This window comes from Vanessa tameamea, chromosome 18 (assembly GCF_037043105.1).
Source record: "Vanessa tameamea isolate UH-Manoa-2023 chromosome 18, ilVanTame1 primary haplotype, whole genome shotgun sequence".
NCBI lineage: Eukaryota > Metazoa > Arthropoda > Insecta > Lepidoptera > Nymphalidae > Vanessa > Vanessa tameamea.
The window spans coordinates 2806604-2823624 of record NC_087326.1 but is presented as its reverse complement, the minus strand read 5'-3'; the positions used below and the strand labels follow the sequence as shown (position 1 = coordinate 2823624).

The 17021-nt window shown below is 32.5% G+C and overlaps 3 protein-coding genes across 3 annotated transcripts in view; all 3 read right to left on the bottom strand.

The window, feature by feature from the left end:
• Positions 1–17021, bottom strand: part of LOC113400186 (putative leucine-rich repeat-containing protein DDB_G0290503) — a 364402-nt gene that overhangs the window by 162648 nt on the left and 184733 nt on the right. The window lies entirely within an intron of this gene.
• On the bottom strand, positions 171–11960 carry LOC113400195 (putative phosphatidate phosphatase). The gene is made up of 6 exons (XM_026639675.2): positions 11679–11960; positions 5653–5804; positions 3962–4159; positions 1986–2141; positions 1132–1308; positions 171–578 (listed from the first exon to the last, which is right to left on the bottom strand). Exons 1-6 carry the CDS (start codon positions 11734–11736, stop codon positions 483–485), a joined length of 837 nt encoding a protein of 278 aa, XP_026495460.2. The 5' UTR covers positions 11737–11960; the 3' UTR covers positions 171–482.
• The window catches only part of LOC113400192 (putative phosphatidate phosphatase), an 89013-nt gene continuing 86596 nt past the window's right edge, over positions 14605–17021 (bottom strand). Inside the window, exons 5-6 of the mRNA XM_026639672.2 lie at positions 16198–16374; positions 14605–15154 (exon numbers count right to left, since the gene is read on the bottom strand). Coding sequence (XP_026495457.2) covers positions 15041–15154; positions 16198–16374 — 291 coding nt within the window. The 3' untranslated portion in view covers positions 14605–15040. The remainder of the gene's footprint in view (positions 15155–16197; positions 16375–17021) is intronic.

Below are 17021 nucleotides of genomic sequence, written 5' to 3'. Positions count from 1 at the left end.
TCAATACAAATGTCGCTACAATAAAATACGTAATTAGTTTTCATGACATCAATAGAAATTATATAAACTTTAGCTTTTTAGTGATTAGTATTATTAAAGCATTTAATGGATGCATTTTATTTTTCTTTAACATATATTTTATTACGTTTTAACAATTTTCTATAGAAGTATACTGCTATTTATAAATAATTTAATTGTAATACTTTTAGTTTTTAATACATTGGTCGAAATCAGCTCACTAAATTTATCATTTGACCATTCAAATGACCATTCATTGGTCGGTAGTAGCGCTTGACAATATAAGTAACCAATGAACGACAGTACAATTATGTTAAGAGCACTTTAAAAAATATAATCTAATAGAAGCTGCCGACATTCTGCACGCAGTTATATTTTATCCAGTTAATTACATTTTAAATGTCAATCTCGTTTTAAGTCGTGTGTATTCTTTTGTAAATATTACGTTTCATCCATTTAGGAGATCACCGAGAGAGCACCGGTCTCGGTAGGATTTCTGGTTGAGTGATCTCCCAAGTACCGGGAAGTCCGTACTTCTTAGGTTTCAATATATATACAAACTGAAAAGAAGAAATAAACAGAATTAAAATATAGTAAATATTTGAAGCGAGTGAGTAGGGCGGGAATTAATTTGTTCTTAAGTCTCGTTCTCACTAGTAAAGCTAAACATCGTAAGGAAATCTACATATATCTGCTTTAAGCTTTACTATTCCCGCATATTAAAAGAAGAAACAAAATTATCGCTTAAGACGATATCAGAGTTGCTATTTTATTTATTTAAAAAACTTTATTGCACAACGCATGAATACATAATATTAGATAAATGGTGACCAAAGGCGGTCTTATCGTTATAGTGATCTCTCACAGACAACCTTTGGTGATAGAATCTTAGAATTGCTATTTTTTTTACACAGGGTAGGTTTATTATTTTTACAGATTAAGAAAAATGGTATTTGACTCCGTAATAACTTAATTTTCCTAAAAAATCCAAATAAAATATGTAGCAAAACTATAATATATTTCACAAGCATCTTTTTTATATTATATAGTAATATATCTAATACTCAATGTAATTTGTTACTGTTATATTTTGGTATAAGATGTATAGCCTACCACAATAACTCCGTAAAGAGCACCAACAGCGAAGCCAACGGCAACATCGCTCCAGTGGTGCATGTGGTCTACCACCCGCGACAGTCCAACGTACCACGCAGCAATCAGTACAGCGAATTGTATCCCGTGCCTTAACAGCTTTGATCCCCGCCATCTGCCTTTAACTTGTACGTAGAACTGTTTAAAAATGATAATTCATTTTATATGAATTATGAAGTAATTGAGAAAGTTAGTGGAATAGCTTCGTGCAAGACCGATATTCTAGCACTATGTTTCCGTTTTGAGTAAGCCAGTATAACAAGGCACAAGTATAACATCTTGATTCCTAAGGTTGATAGCGTATTGGTGATGAAAATAACGCATATTTTTTATATTATATTCTAACAGCACCGATATCTATGGGCGACGAAGACCACTGACGATCAAGTGGCCAAATGCCGCTCCGCCTAGGCATAAAATAAAAAGAAAAAATAAAAAAGAAACGAAAATAACTCTGTTCTTTGAAGTTATATTTTTGACACTTATATAATTGTATTATCCGCATAAACAGCTTTAATTAACTTATTTCACCAGATTTTTTTAAAATAATTTATCCTAATATTATAAATAGGAAAGTTGCTCTGTTTGTCTGTCTTTCACGGCAAAATCATAGAATTTGATGAAATATGCTGTGGAGTAAGCTTGAACTCCGAGGAACTACACTAGCTAACTAGCTACGACCGACAAAGCGGGCGTCTTCTCAGGACGCCCGAATCGGGCCTGGGACCAGACATCGGATGAACATACCACCAACAACAACAAGCATCCTCACTTTACTTACTTACTTTCCTAAATGCTAGGAAATAATAACTTACGATGAAGAAAATAGCAGTATACATTGCGAAGCTTGAATGAGCGCTGGGGAACGACAGCCTCATGTCTTTCAGCTGAGCTGCGTTCGTGTTCGTACAACTGAAGTCTTGGATGTAACCAGAGTTGTTCAAGTCCGCTGTGGTGTATGGCTTGCAAACCTGGAAAAATTATAATATTTATTTTATATTACGGATTATATGAAGTTAAAACAATCCGATGTTAAGAGTTTTAAACAACATTTGAGATCATAATTTTTAGACAGCTGTTTTTCTTTAATTATCGCTTTATGTTATTAGTTTGACAGAGAAAGAATATGGTGAATATGATACCGTAGTATGGAGTTATATATGAATATTTATATATTAGGTAGCCAGACTGACAAATGGGCCACCTGATGGTAAATCATCACCACCCATAGACATCGGTGCTTAAGCAAAATAAACCATTTCTTACATCTGTAATTACACGGACTTATAACCCTATATAAAGAATTGGAACACAACAATACTAGTACTGTTGTTTAGCGGAAGAATCAGTGATGCTTGGCTGGTACGTACACAGACAGGTAAATCGAAAGCCCTACCACTAAATAAAGTATGGTAAACAAAACAGTAAAATTAATTTTGAGAAAAATATAATATTTTATAATAATAATTAATTTAGTACTTGGAACAATTACGTGTGTTATTTTATAGTTGCTTTTCACTTTCTCATTGTATTCTTATCGATTCACATTGTATTTTAAAAGTAATAAATCTTATCTAGGAATTATTTATAACATGCATTTACTATTAGGTACTCAGCACATGTTATTTTTAGTAACGCTTAATACCGTAACGTAAATAATAATAAATATATATTATTATTCACAATAGTACAATAACAATAATAATACAACATACTCAAAGCGAACACTCGTATATAAATTAAAATTTCTCTTTTAGACAAGAAGTGACAAGAAGCATTTAACGCACACTGATACAATTAGGGACACAGTACTAGAGCTGTATTATCAATATTTTGTTGTTTTTTGTTTAGTTATCAATAATAATCCTAGTGCAATAATCATATAAATATTATATATACCAATTCCTTGCAAACACCATAACTCAGAGAAGATCTTTCAAGTCTTAGATAATCCGTACAAAATTTTCTAACACGCGTTATAAAGTTACTTGCGAAGTTTATTTTTCTGTCATTAGTATTTTGACATTTGTAGGAAGACAAAACGTTGTGTAAATATAAAATTGCTATACAACGTTTGTTACAAAGTCAGTGGTGCCTAGCGTTATTTCAAGATTTGAACTATCATATTTAACTTAGTAGGAGGCATTCGTGTTATAGTAGATTTTGAGACCTGAGTCTCTTTTTCTTGCCGTCATAGTCCCATGAGAGAATCTGTTACGGCCGTAGAAATATCAATAGGAACTCTGGCTGCAGGTCCTTTCTGACTCAAGTGAATGTAAATTCAGATTTCCGATCTGCTAATGAGAGAACAGAATTTAATAGCTCTGTAATGGCCAGACGTGAGATTTGTATTTCGACTCACCATCATAACAACATCTTGAACTCTTGAATTTGCCAACGGATATATTAATCAGTACAATAATAATATATTTTTATGAAATAGGTGGCAATCGAGCAGGAGGCTCAACCGATGGAATGTGACTACCACCGCCCATGGAAATCTACAATACTGGGCTTGCAGGTTTGCTGCCGGCCTTTAATAAACGTGTAGGCTCTTTTCTTGAAGGTTCCCATGTTGTATCGGTTTGGAAAAACCACCGGTGAAAGCTGATACCACAGAATTATTGTGTGAGACAGAATATGTTTCAAAAATCGCGCTGTTGTGGATTTTCGGATAAGAAATTGTCTTAAAAATCGCGCTGTTGTGGATTGTGGATGAGAACACTGACATTGTAAAAAATGTGCTGTTAACATATAAGGCTAGTAACGAAATAAAAAATAACTAACTTACATCAAAGAAATGAGGTCTTAGTCTTCCAATGACGTATTTGGCTGAGTTTACGGTCATCTGTTGGCACGCCGCGCCGAAAGCAAACACGCCAATAGCCGTATAACTTTCCCATAGCCAACCTGATATCAATGAGCCAGAGAGGAACTTCTCCCCAACGCCTTTTCCTTGTTTGTCACGAACTATTTCGATTAATACAACCTAGAAATAAGAATCATTTAAAGGCCAGTGTATTATATATATGTTTAATTATAATTAATATCTACGTATTATTTATAACAGTATATCTTTACCGCCTAATGCTTCCATACCTTGTAGCGTTATCCATTAAAAAAAAAATCATGATCACCTGCCACTGACGCTTGGGTTTTTTGGCGCGAAACTTGTGTGTTTTTGACATACTATTGAGTCATACAAATTTGGTCGTATTTTGTTTTTTTTTATCATTTAAACTAATCAATGTTATTGTTGATTTCTTAATACAAAGTCAGATAGAATTAGTGTATTCTTTTAAAACGTAATATTTATTAAATAATATATAAATATTCTTAACGAATAGAATATATAAATTGATGATTTGTATTTGGTGACGGATTGAGCAATGACAGTTTAGCTGTGTGTGCACAGATTACAAAAGATCTTAGATTCCGTGTATGGCACCGCATTGGCGATGTAAGTGTCGGTATAATTCTTACAATGCTGTCTATAGGCAGACACTCATTTGTATAAGTACACGATTGAGTTCTTAGTTTTATTTAGTTAGTACTTACTTATATAGTATAAGTATAATTATGATTATTACTACAGAGTCCCCCGACTCTACTCTAACATAACGTCCTGGCGTATTGTTAAATACTATATTTATCCTAAGAGGTTTAGGCATAGACAATTTTTCCTACCGTGCCTACTACCAAACGTGGATTGATTATGAAGCGTTGATGTTCAGACGATGTGATTCATGACATAGACCCATTTAATGAAATGCTCTCGGCCACATCGTGAAGTGATGTGTCAGATGTGTGATCGGATTTCTCTAAAGGTGTTGGTATTTCCGAGCTTTGTTCAATATCAACTGTCTTTCCACAAAAATTATGTATATTATATAGCTCTAATTAAAGACAGTGATGGACTTAGATATCGATAAATTTACTATTTTTTACTTCTTTGTCCCATTTGCTGTCGATACACTTGGCCCTTGGAGTAGTGCAAAAATCTTCATTAAAAGTATAACACCTCGCCTTATTGCCACCGCTGGTGACAGGAGGGCTGGTTCGTTTTTAGTCCAGAGGATCGGAATTGCGATTCAAGGGGGAAATACTGCAAGCATTCCTCCCACCATTCCACGCGGTATTTATTTATACAATAACTATTTTAATTCTTATTTGTATATATTTATGGACTTCATGTTAATAATTATTACGTAAAGATTGTTAGTACTTTTTCCAAATATGTGATATTTCTTAAATTATTATAAGATGACTTAATAACTCGTCTGTCATAAAATGTAAAGGTAATATAACATATGAACAAAAGAAGAGTGAGAGTGAGATAGACGAAAGAAAGCGAAAAATATCCGCTAGATTCGTCTTTAACTCGTACAATTGGAGCCTTACAGATAATTTAAAAAAAACTGTACAAAAATACTTAAAGCAGAAAATTCATATATTGTAACATATAATGTAATATCAATTTACCGTAACAACAATTAAAGCGAATCCGACTCCCGCTAGGATAGCTTCGGATATCGTTTGCTCTTTATATGGTAACTTCAGGCTCTCATCGTCGGCGAAGTAACCGCGGTGGTACGGTTCAACTAATAGATGCAAGACCAGCAATGGTACCCCCACTGAAAAAAAGGAGGAAAACGTTAAGAATTGTTCTACACCTGATGACCATTATAAAATGTTCGTACTCCATAAGATGGTCAGTTAAGATTGCTTGCTTTTTGGAACTGTTTATGTGATATATGTTTAAAGTGTAGGACATAAAAATATTGGTATGCCAAAGTTAAATTAATAATGTTGGGGGTGATCTTTAGATTAAGATTATATTATAGTAGTTGAACTGCGGCTTTACCCGCGCTTAATTTATAAAATTTTGCCTATAGCACACAAAACGTCACCCACCATTTTATCCCCTCAAGGAGTGAATTAAAAAAAGCCTATGTCCTTCTCTGGAACCCAACCTATCTCCATGCCAAATTTCATCTAAATCTGTTCAGTGACATTAGCTTGAAGAGGTCACAGACAGACTTACTTTCTCATTATCATTTATTCAATCATTGTGAGTTTTGATCTAAAAAATAAATGATTCACAATTCGACTGTACATGTGTGTATATTGATGTACTATATTTTTCTGGTAAAAGTTCGCTGTTTATTAAAAGATTCTGATGATATTTTGTGTTGGGTTTGGATAAGCTTCAAGACGGTCCCGTCGTTTTAGTAAATTGTTTAGTTTTAGCTTGAAGTCTATATGTAAGCCAATTTATTTAGTCACTCAATGTTTGACAGAAAATATTTTGCTATGTAGTTCTAGCAGAGCTCGTGCTAATCTCGATAGGCCATATTATGAAAAGATGATCTGATGGAAGAACAATGCTTGATAGTTCATCGTAGCGTAAATTACAACTGACTCACATGAACGAGTCATTTGATTTAAAATTGATTTCAAGGTATGTGTAAAAATATGTAATTATTTAAGTAATACGATAAGATAAAACAATTCCTAGAGAACGTTGTCGAGTGATTTGTTCTAGTTTTATAAATGATTACAGATAAAAAATGTACGTACATACATACGAGTATACATTTCACACGAACAGAAAAATACATAGAGCTAATAGTTTTTTATTTATTTCTTTTGAGTTCACAATTTATGATAAAAATATATACAGTTGCTTTTAGAGATGGTCATTTCTAATGGAGTTTTTGAACGTATTTAAAACATTCCATATTTTAACTGCCTAACCAGTACAGGACTGATTATGAAATGTAGTTTTATAGATAATCTAAGCCTAAGGCAAACTATAGGGATACCTTTTTTCGAGTGCTGCCAAGATATTGAAGTATATACTTCTAATAAGAAATTACTTTCATCATCATCATCCTCCTGCCCTTATCCCAATTTTACTCGGGGTCGGCGGAGCATGTCTTCTTCTCTGTCGGACGTCATCTCACAAGTAACATTATTTCTAACCATATCGTCTTTCACACAATCCATCCATCGTTTCTTTGGGATTTAATAAGGCGCAATAAAGAAGAGAAAGAATATAAAACCAGTTAGAGATCAATAAACGAAATTAACACAATATTAAACGGTTGTAGAGATTTTGAAGTTGTTTAAACTCATTTTGTTGAATCTTAGACAAATTAAGTTTATGTTCGTAAATTATTTCAGAAATGATGTTTTTTCAAAGATTTAGTTTTCTATATATTATATGCCATATATATGCATTCGTCATAATAATTCGACGAAGGGGAAGTTGTCAACATAAAATCTTATTCAGGATTTTTATTAACTCAAAAGGTGTAAAGGGCCGAGGAATTTGTTTTTCATAATGAATCCGCCACGTTGTCTCACAGAGGAACCATACGTGTAGGTAAACCCTAAAAAAAATGGATGCACATCGTCTACATGATTCATTTAACTTTTGCGAAAATGTATATAAAACACCAGTGCGTGCCATTGGTCAATATGATATCCAAAGATAAGCTCAATGTTATTATGACATTGTAATACTTTAAATCAAATAAGTAGTGCCAATAAATACAAGATCATTTGATACAGAAGCAGCGATACCCGGCTATATCAAGGTCGTTTAGATCACACGTTTGATACTTTGATATCTTTATTGACCGCGCTAACAAATTATTGCTCTGGCTGTTATCTTTGCGTCCGTGCCTTTTTGACTTTCCTTTGATTTCTTTTGTTTCCTCTGCAAGGGTATCATATAAGTTGAAACCTTATTACAACTATACTTAGTCGACGATGAATGCCGAATTAATTATTCGCCAATTACTTCGGCCAAACATAGTGGTCTCACGTGTACAGGTTTATTTTCAAATGTCATTGTATATATTTTCTTTGATTTATAATAGTTAGGCGAACAGTCAAATGGGCCAGCTGATAGTAAGTGCTCACCACTGTCCATAGACATTCGAACTGTACGAAACATTGACCATTCATTATACACCCAATGCGCCACTGATGGGAACTAACAAGCCATCCCTGATGGGAACTAACAAGGCATGCCCCTTGTGCCTGTAGTAACACTGGTTCACTCACCTTTCAAACCGAAACAACAATATGAGTAGTCATTTTTAACGGTAGAGTAAGTGGTGACTGGGTGGTGGTAGTTCACCAAGTAACAGATAAACATTTTTGATTAGGAGCCATATTACTACCTCAAATTAAATAATAACTACTAAAACATTGTATAATAACATTTATACGAAGAATAACATAAACTTGAGTTAAGATCGGTACCTGTTGGCTTGTAAACGTAACATTTTAACGACATTGAAGTTGCAATTTTACGCTATACTGCCTCTTCCGTATCGAAGCTGTAAACTTTGACGGTCCATTGTTTGATTTAAATACAATTTTTAACTATCTTTGATATTGTATAAGAGATTTCCATACTTTGACAAGATTATTGCTGATATAAATGAAATAGAACCCGTGCCAATTAAGAATACAAGCAAGGCAGGAAATACGTACGTCAGTACAGATAGCGTAAAGTTATTTCTGATTAAGGCGAGGATATACGTAATTATCGTCATCGAAAAAAAGTTAACCTACACGACATATAGCATTAAGACAAAACATAGGATCAAAAAAAATTTTTGAAGTATAAGACCAATATGCAAAGTACCCTCTGATTTCGTTATTATAGATTTTTTTTCCTAAGCTATCTGCCAAAAGATTTTTTTGTTATAAAGGGACGCACAAATGAGCCGTGAAGTAAGTGGTCACCACTGCCTAAGGAAATTATATATTTATTCTACTTACGTTAAACGATACTCAAAGTTTTTTATGTCCATATTTAAGTATATTAATTTTCTTCAATTATAAATATTCCCCGTGTTTAAGTGTCGATCAATATAATAGTTGATAATTTTAATTTTAAAGATAATATTAGTACATAGTAATATTAAGTCGTGTATATTAATTAATATTAAGTTCGGTGATAAAACTTATAGTACCTATTTATCTCCTCGTGTAAAGTATGTTGTAACAGTCGAAAGATTCAACCTCATTACATAGTATAAAACAAAGTCGCTTACCGCTGTCTGTCCCTATGTATGCTTAGATCTTTAAAATTACACAACGGATTTTGATGCGTTTTTTTTAATAGAGAAATACTGAAAGACTAACACTTATAGATAGACTTTTAGAGGTTTTTAAAGTGATGTCGTAAATAAACACATTCTTTGCGGTTACATTACAAATGCTGGCTCAACCCTACGAGATACTTAGATCAAAATAATGTACTACAGTATTGTACACCTTAAAAAGGTCTTTAAAAAGTTCTCAATAGTATATGTCTATCTCTTAGGGATAACCCACAATAACTATTTTTTATCCTTTACTTTTTACGAGAAATAATGGCTTATTTTCGAAGCGATTTTAAGCAATACAGCATTAATCTTTATCCAATTAAGTACCTTAAATACAAATACAGCAAGTAATTTAAAATAATATTTTCGAAGATTACAGATTTAAAACGCAGAGACATAGCGGTTTGTATTGTCTAACGACTGAAAAACTATGAACGTTGTAAGACATTCTGTAGTATATTTAGTGGCTGCATTACACCCGTGCGAAGCCGGGGCGGGTCGCTAGTTTTTTATTAATAGATAGCAACGGAATGTTTGTTTTGAGATAATATAGAGCCATGGTTGTCATTTTTATTATTTCGGGGTCAACGCCCTCGAAGAACATTAAAATTTTATTTTACAATAATAAAAAAGTAGGTAAACACTGTTAAGAGATAATCTCTTACTTTTCATATTGCACTCAATTGTTACGCGATTAACTCTAAGAACGTTATAAAGGGATTACTTCGTCCGAGGGAATTTTTTATGCCTCAGATATGATAAAAAAAGAAAACAATAAGTTCGTTTATTATTTTCATAATTGTATTTCTTTATATCTAGCTTAATAAAGGATGAGGTGAAAAACGACTAGTTTTAGGTAATAAACGACAATTATATGCCGCCTTATTAGATAACAATTAGTTAAAGCATTAAAAAAAATGCTTTTATTTTCCGTTATTGTTATGAGTGTCATCCAATCCTATCAATATTTTTATCTCGGCAATAATACACTAATATGTATTATCATATTTTGATCATTTGTCAGAAAATCTACTTGAATTAAATAACATTAAAATTAACTGCAACTGCTAGTGACAGTGACAGCTACGCAAGGAGAGGTGGGCGCAGGAATAACGTCCATGTGACGGCGAGCCGATTGCAGAAAACAATCAATCGCACCCTAACTAGAGCCATCTCAAGCTATGCTGGGGCCCTCGGGCACTCATGAATTTGGGGCCCTATTGGTAGATATTTACTACCATGTACGAATAATTTGCTTATTGCCAGGCCTTAAGTATAGTTTCAAATAAACGGTCACTATTCATCATCACTAAGAGCACGTCTATAGCTTTCAACTTTTAATATCGACTATCGTCACTAGCCTTTTGATAAATATGTTAGTTATTTCTTACAAATATGACAATGTCGAAAATATATGTATAACAGTCAACGTGAGCATAAACGTGTGAAACAAATTGTTGGTTCTTCGGGGCCCTCTCAGGACGGAGGCCCCGTGCGCCCTATGGTAAAGACGGTAATGACCTTAACGCCTAAGAAAATAAACGTACATCACAATTTTTTAACTTAATTGCCCATCTAATTACTAGGTAATGCCATATAACCTTGTTTCAGAGGTAAGCCGGTAACATATAAGGAAAATGTAATACTACATATACTATGTGGTTTCAAGTGTGTAGTACGAACATTGCTGAAGTGAATACCGTAGAAATATAAAATGAGTAACAGTAAATATAGGAAAGAAGTTTATGATTCATAAGACAAATGTATTATACAGACACCCTGTATATGAGTGATGTGAAATAAAATGTACAATTAAATTATATTATACAATAATATTTTGGGAAATTAACAGTATAAAATACTAGTTGTCATGCGCGGTTCCGCTCGCGTTTTAACGATTGGTCGTCAGCTTTTATACATAAAGAACCCTGTGTCCTGCCTTGGGAATCAAGCTTGTTTCATATCTCACCGTCAATGAGTAACAGACATACAGAATTACTTTCACATTTATAATATTAGTAAAGTTTGTAAAATATTTAGTCATTTGTTTTTTATGTTGTATTTGTGTATTGCAATTGAAACAAAAATAGCTCACAAAAACGTTTAATAATATCAAACTTGCTTTATTTCAAAACAAACTAATGCTTATACGCTTTACACAGTTATTACAAAATAATTCTATTGTCATTGGATTTCATTAATACAAAGATTTTACTATAAGCAATGTTGATTTCAAAGTCAACGTTACAAGCCTGAGTACCACTTCACATAGCTTCTTACACATATAAACGCACACGGACAAGACAAGAACACGATCGTTAAAAAAAAGACGATCGCTTTATACACTAAGTAATTGGTTAAACAAAATTATGTACTCACCGCAAGCTAATACAAGAATATCCAAAAAAATCTTCCATATCATTTTGTCCACGGCCATCCTTGACTATTTAGTCCACATCAAAATATTAAGTCGTTATTATTTTGTTTTAATATTTATGTTATCTATTAAATTCTGCATTTGAATTTACACCAAACAGATCTCACTAAACGCTAGTCAATGTTAACAGTATGTAATTAAAACATTTCTTTTTAATTTATTCGATGAAATTGTCCGATTCGCGTGCGAACACAAATCTCAATGATAAAGGATTTGATAAAATGTAATCTGTAATAAAAGGTAGGCGTTAGTCATATCTGCCGTCATTGAATGAAAAGTCCCGTGTGGATTGTCCTGTATTGCAAAAAAGACACTATGCTGTTATATTTAAAATTTCAAATTGAATGACTTCAATGAAAAAGTGAAATCAAAATATACAACCTGTCGATACGTGGGCGTCAAGGAGGATCTAATATATATTCATGAATGTTCTTATTTTTGAGTTTGAGCTTAATAGCAAATGAAATAAAGGCTATTTCGACAAAATATTTATACTCCACATAATCTAAAATTAAATTGTTTTACCCAAGAAAGAAAAAAAGCGCCATCTGTATAATAATTAGTGAACTAATATCAACTCCTACGTAGTTCCATATGTTACCGATAGATGACGTTGTTCGTATTCAATTAACATTAACAAAAGGATCTAATAAAAAAACTTGGCTTAGTTTAGAACGTATTTATTATGCTTCTGTATTCTTATCCTAATTATACTATTAAAATATAATAAATAGCTGCCAAAAAAAATCTAGTCGTAGGCAGTGTTCGCTCATAAAACTACATAATATAAATAATTTAGGTGCATTGTAAATGTTGTACACGTTATATGCTTAAAATATTTTTTTTTATAAAACAACAATTTTTTTATTATAATGTGACTTAAAATATTAATTATTATAGATTTTCAAAAACCAACTACATTATGATTTACAAATACAATTTTTTCTCATAAACCCTTTAGGTCAAACTTTTTCCAAAGACATTGCATTTATAAATAAGATTAATTAAATTTAAAAAAATCCTTACATACGTTTAAATGACATAGGTATATAAGGCACAAAGCAAATATAAATATTAACGTATAATATACACTCAAATTTTCAATAAGTAATCTGAAATTAAGTAAAATTTTTTACACTGTTTTTCCCGCCAAAACCTCTATTTTAACACAGAATAAAAAACATTTTTGATCATATTACTATGAATAATATGCACCTCTGAAAATTCGCTTAAAAACTCATAAAAGTATACAATTTTCTATAAACTAATAAAACTGCAACATTTTTGTTTCAATTATTTACAATAATATATCACAGAGTAAAAATACAACCCCGGTCTTCAAGACTGCGGTATTTTTTATCTACATCTACAAATAAATATTTTACATAAATGAGCGTGTAGTTTTTTCTATATTTAATAAAAACGTTATATATTACTAGAAATGAGTCCAAATTGTTTAAAAAAAAAACTGTTAGAAAAAGCTTCGAAATAAACTTAACATAATTGTACTGTAATCTAAAATACTTATATAGTTGATATATTTGAAGTTTTAATCATACTTCTATTAACATCCGATTCTACAAGATAATTTGAATTTTTTTAATGAACACACACTACTACCTAACTACACAAATTTTTTACAAAATTTCTTATATTAGTAATTGCGCTAAGTGATTTTATAACTACAAATTGACATTTTTTTTTAAGAATTACAAATACATAATTAATATTAAAATAGTATGTTTTATTTTATATAGTATGAGATATACATGTAAAGAAAAAAAAAGTAAATACAAAAGTGTAAGAACAGACATGTACATTTATGTAAATATCATAAAAAAATTAAAACGAAGTAATTATGGATTAAGTTTGAAATGAAGACAATAACATAAATACTTTTTATCTGATAGCAATAAAATATGCATATATTAACTCCTGTGCGTATTCTTATCTAAGACTATATACGTTTTATTGTATATGTACATACCGTTACGAATAGTCATAGCATGTCATACAAGCACTTAAACGTGACAAGCCGACGAATTAACTAATATGAAATATGTATCTGTATGGAAGACGTGAGTTTAAATAATTATTTGTGGAACTTTCTTATCGATCACGTTGATCGTTGTTTGTATGGAAAATTAAAATTTAAAACATCAAATCACGTACAGTATTTAGTAGAATTATGTAAAAATATCGAAATACTAAAATTAATATGGTCCCGCTAATCTAGACGATGATTTTCCGAAAATCAGATAAATCCAGACGGCATAGATTAAAGAATATATTTTATGATATTGCGTTAGTTTCTATCTAGTCTTAGCGGGACTCTACTGTAGTACGTTTATCGCTAAATAAATAAAAGTTATTTAGGGTGCGATTGGATAAACTGCATCATGTCTTATTCTCTCGAATGTGGAAGTTATAAAGACAGAAAGAGATGAACGAATTTTTAACGAAACACCTCTAAATGGCTTTAACAAGTACGATACAGTTCTAAGATATATTGGACCATTTTTGTTCACGTCCATTTTCAAGTTTAGTCATTTTTGATGTATTGTATTCTTTTAGTTGTAACTATATAAGATAACATTTTATAATTATTTACTACTCACATATATGTAATAAGTTCGTATATAGAGTGAGTTGGGGTAAAATCGGTTTCCAACTGTTTCGAGACATTTTTTATTGATTTTGTTCTCCAGGCAATACGAGCTTCTAAAAGCACTTCTATAGGCTGGAGAACAACGTATAAAAACTAGTCGTATCATCTCGATATTCGATCCGTACGGTCTGACCGATCTTGCCCGAACGCACCCCTTACGGAACAAATTATTTAGAATATATTTCTAATCAAATAATATACATACATAAGTATATTTTACGTTGCATTTTACGTCATTTCGTTTTTAGTTCAAATATTTGGATAAAATAATTTATTTGTAGTAACGCTTTAATAATATTTGTTTTAAGTTGTATAACGATAATATTTATCTGTAAACAGTTTTAAGTTGTCACAGTCCGATATTTTATTTTTGTTTTTGACGGCTAATGTCAAAACATTTTGACATTAGCTGTCAAATGACAAACGGGACGCATCCGAATTTGTTATTCATGCGTCATTCACAAGTTATCGAATACCAAATAGTTCAAAATGACCACTGTCTCACTTTTATGTGTAAAAAAATGGAAAATGCTTACGTAAGCAATTTCGTTACAAGTCCATGTATTCATGGGATATCCATGACACGTTCGGTGGTCATGGCTCCTCGCTCAACGAGCTGCGGGAGTCGGGGGAGTGTCAAACATTCCACCCGGTTGCTGACCGTGTGTTGCCGTTGGTGGTCAGCTCGTTGTCGTGGTGGTTGACTGTCTGTCTGCGCGGCGTCTTGCGGAGATCGGATATGAAAGTGAACTGTGGAATACAATAAAATTTATTATACAAGTATGTGTCTGTTAATATTTTTTTTATTTAGCAAATTTAGATGAAAGTCGCAATAGTTGTATCTGATATAAATTGGATACAAAAAAGCACAAAATAACTTGAGTATTCTGCTTACTAAAATACACGTTTCAGTTATAAATAAATATTGGACAACATCAGATACATTACTCTGATCCCAATGTAAGTAGCTAAAGCACTTGTGTTATGGAAAATCAGAAGTAACGAAGGTACCACAAACACCCAAACCCAAGACAACATAGAAAACTAATGAACTTTTTCTACATCGACTCGGCCGGGAATCGAACCCGAGACCTCGGAGTGGCGTACCCATGACAACCGGTGTACACACTACTCGACCACGGAGGTCGTCAAACTAATAACTAAATATAAAACGCATGCTTATCCCTTAAAGTGATTTAATTCAGAACAACCGATGTAATTATATATTGTATATATCTCTTCTACACATAAATTACTATGCATATTGTTTGTTGTAAATGTATTGTAGTAATGAATCTAAATAATGTTAGGTCATGTCCTGGTTAGAAGTGTAAGTCAAAAAGTGGAATCATAACATACAAATAAAAGCCAGAAAAAAAAAATCATTACATGTAATTCAATAATTATTCAAGCGGCAATGTACGGTAGTACTCAGCAATTAGCAGCAGTATCAGCTGGCTCTTTTGACTTTGTCTTAAATTTAGATTACCATCAGCGACATGCTCATCTTGGCACTCCAGCGTAGGTAAATTATTTTCCTCTTTTGATTATCTATACTAATATTATAAATGCAAAAGTAACTCTATACGTCTGTCTGTTCCTCTTTCAAGGCCAAACAACTGAATTTAATTTGATAAAATTTGATATGAAGCTAGCTTTGAACTCCAACGAAAGACATAGGCTACTTTTTATGCCTAGCACCTGACAACCAAGCCCTAAAACTAGAGCGAAGCCGTAGGCAACAACTAGTTAAAAATATATATGTATGAATGGTTTTAGCAGTTAGAACTTACCACAACAGCAGCGTATATGAGCCCAATGCTGAAGCCCGCGAGCACGTCACTCCAGTGGTGTTTGTAGTCGGACACTCGAGTCATCACCGTGTACCACGCCATCATTATCAAGACGAACTGGATACCGTGGCGCAGGAGCTTCGAACCACGCCATGTGAAGCGTTTGTGAAGATACATCTGGAATAGAAAAAGGGAACCGTAAATTTTTATTTGATTCGCGACAGTTTATTCAAAGAGAATTAATTACAAAAATCATGCTTATTTCTTAAATAAATTTTACACGAGGACAAAAATCGGTTTACGCTATTAATATGTAAGATATAACAGACCGAAGTAATTGATTGAATGATCGACACATCTCCGTTTATGTATTCATAGGGTAATTATTGGGGTGGAACAAATACCGCCACGCTAAGAAGTTATAGGGGAGCATGTGTCAGAACCGCTACGGGGCATGGGCAAGTGTGTTCAAATACAGTTAATGTAATTTGATAACGATGAAAAGTAGAACGCTTAAAATTATAAATCATTAAGATAATGAACAGAATTAATATACTTTTAATTACAGATATGCACAACATTTATAACGTAACTTACTGTCTAGCTGCTTTAAATAGTTTTTTTTTTATAAAAATACAATTTGATTATTTGTCTAAGTGCGTGAAAGGGAACGACAATTTACTCGGTTCGATTGTAACAGCCTCTATAATCGAATCGAGTAATCTGCTAGTTTAGGACCTCTTCATTTGAGGAGAAGGTTTGGAGATTGATGTGAGCGTTGGTGGATAGAAATGTGGCAGATTAATGTCTGACACATTGCAGAC

Bases quoted from the DNA above. Each gene is read 5' to 3' on its own strand.
- LOC113400195 (XM_026639675.2), bottom strand. From the start codon at position 11,736: ATGGCCGTGGACAAAATGATATGGAAGATTTTTTTGGATATTCTTGTA. The intron at 1,309-1,985 runs GTAAGTTATTAT...ATTTTTAAACAG, and splicing joins ATACTGCTATTTTCTTCATC to TTCTACGTACAAGTTAAAGG. The intron at 579-1,131 runs GTAGGCTATACA...TCTTCTTTTCAG, and splicing joins CTCTTTACGGAGTTATTGTG to TTTGTATATATATTGAAACC.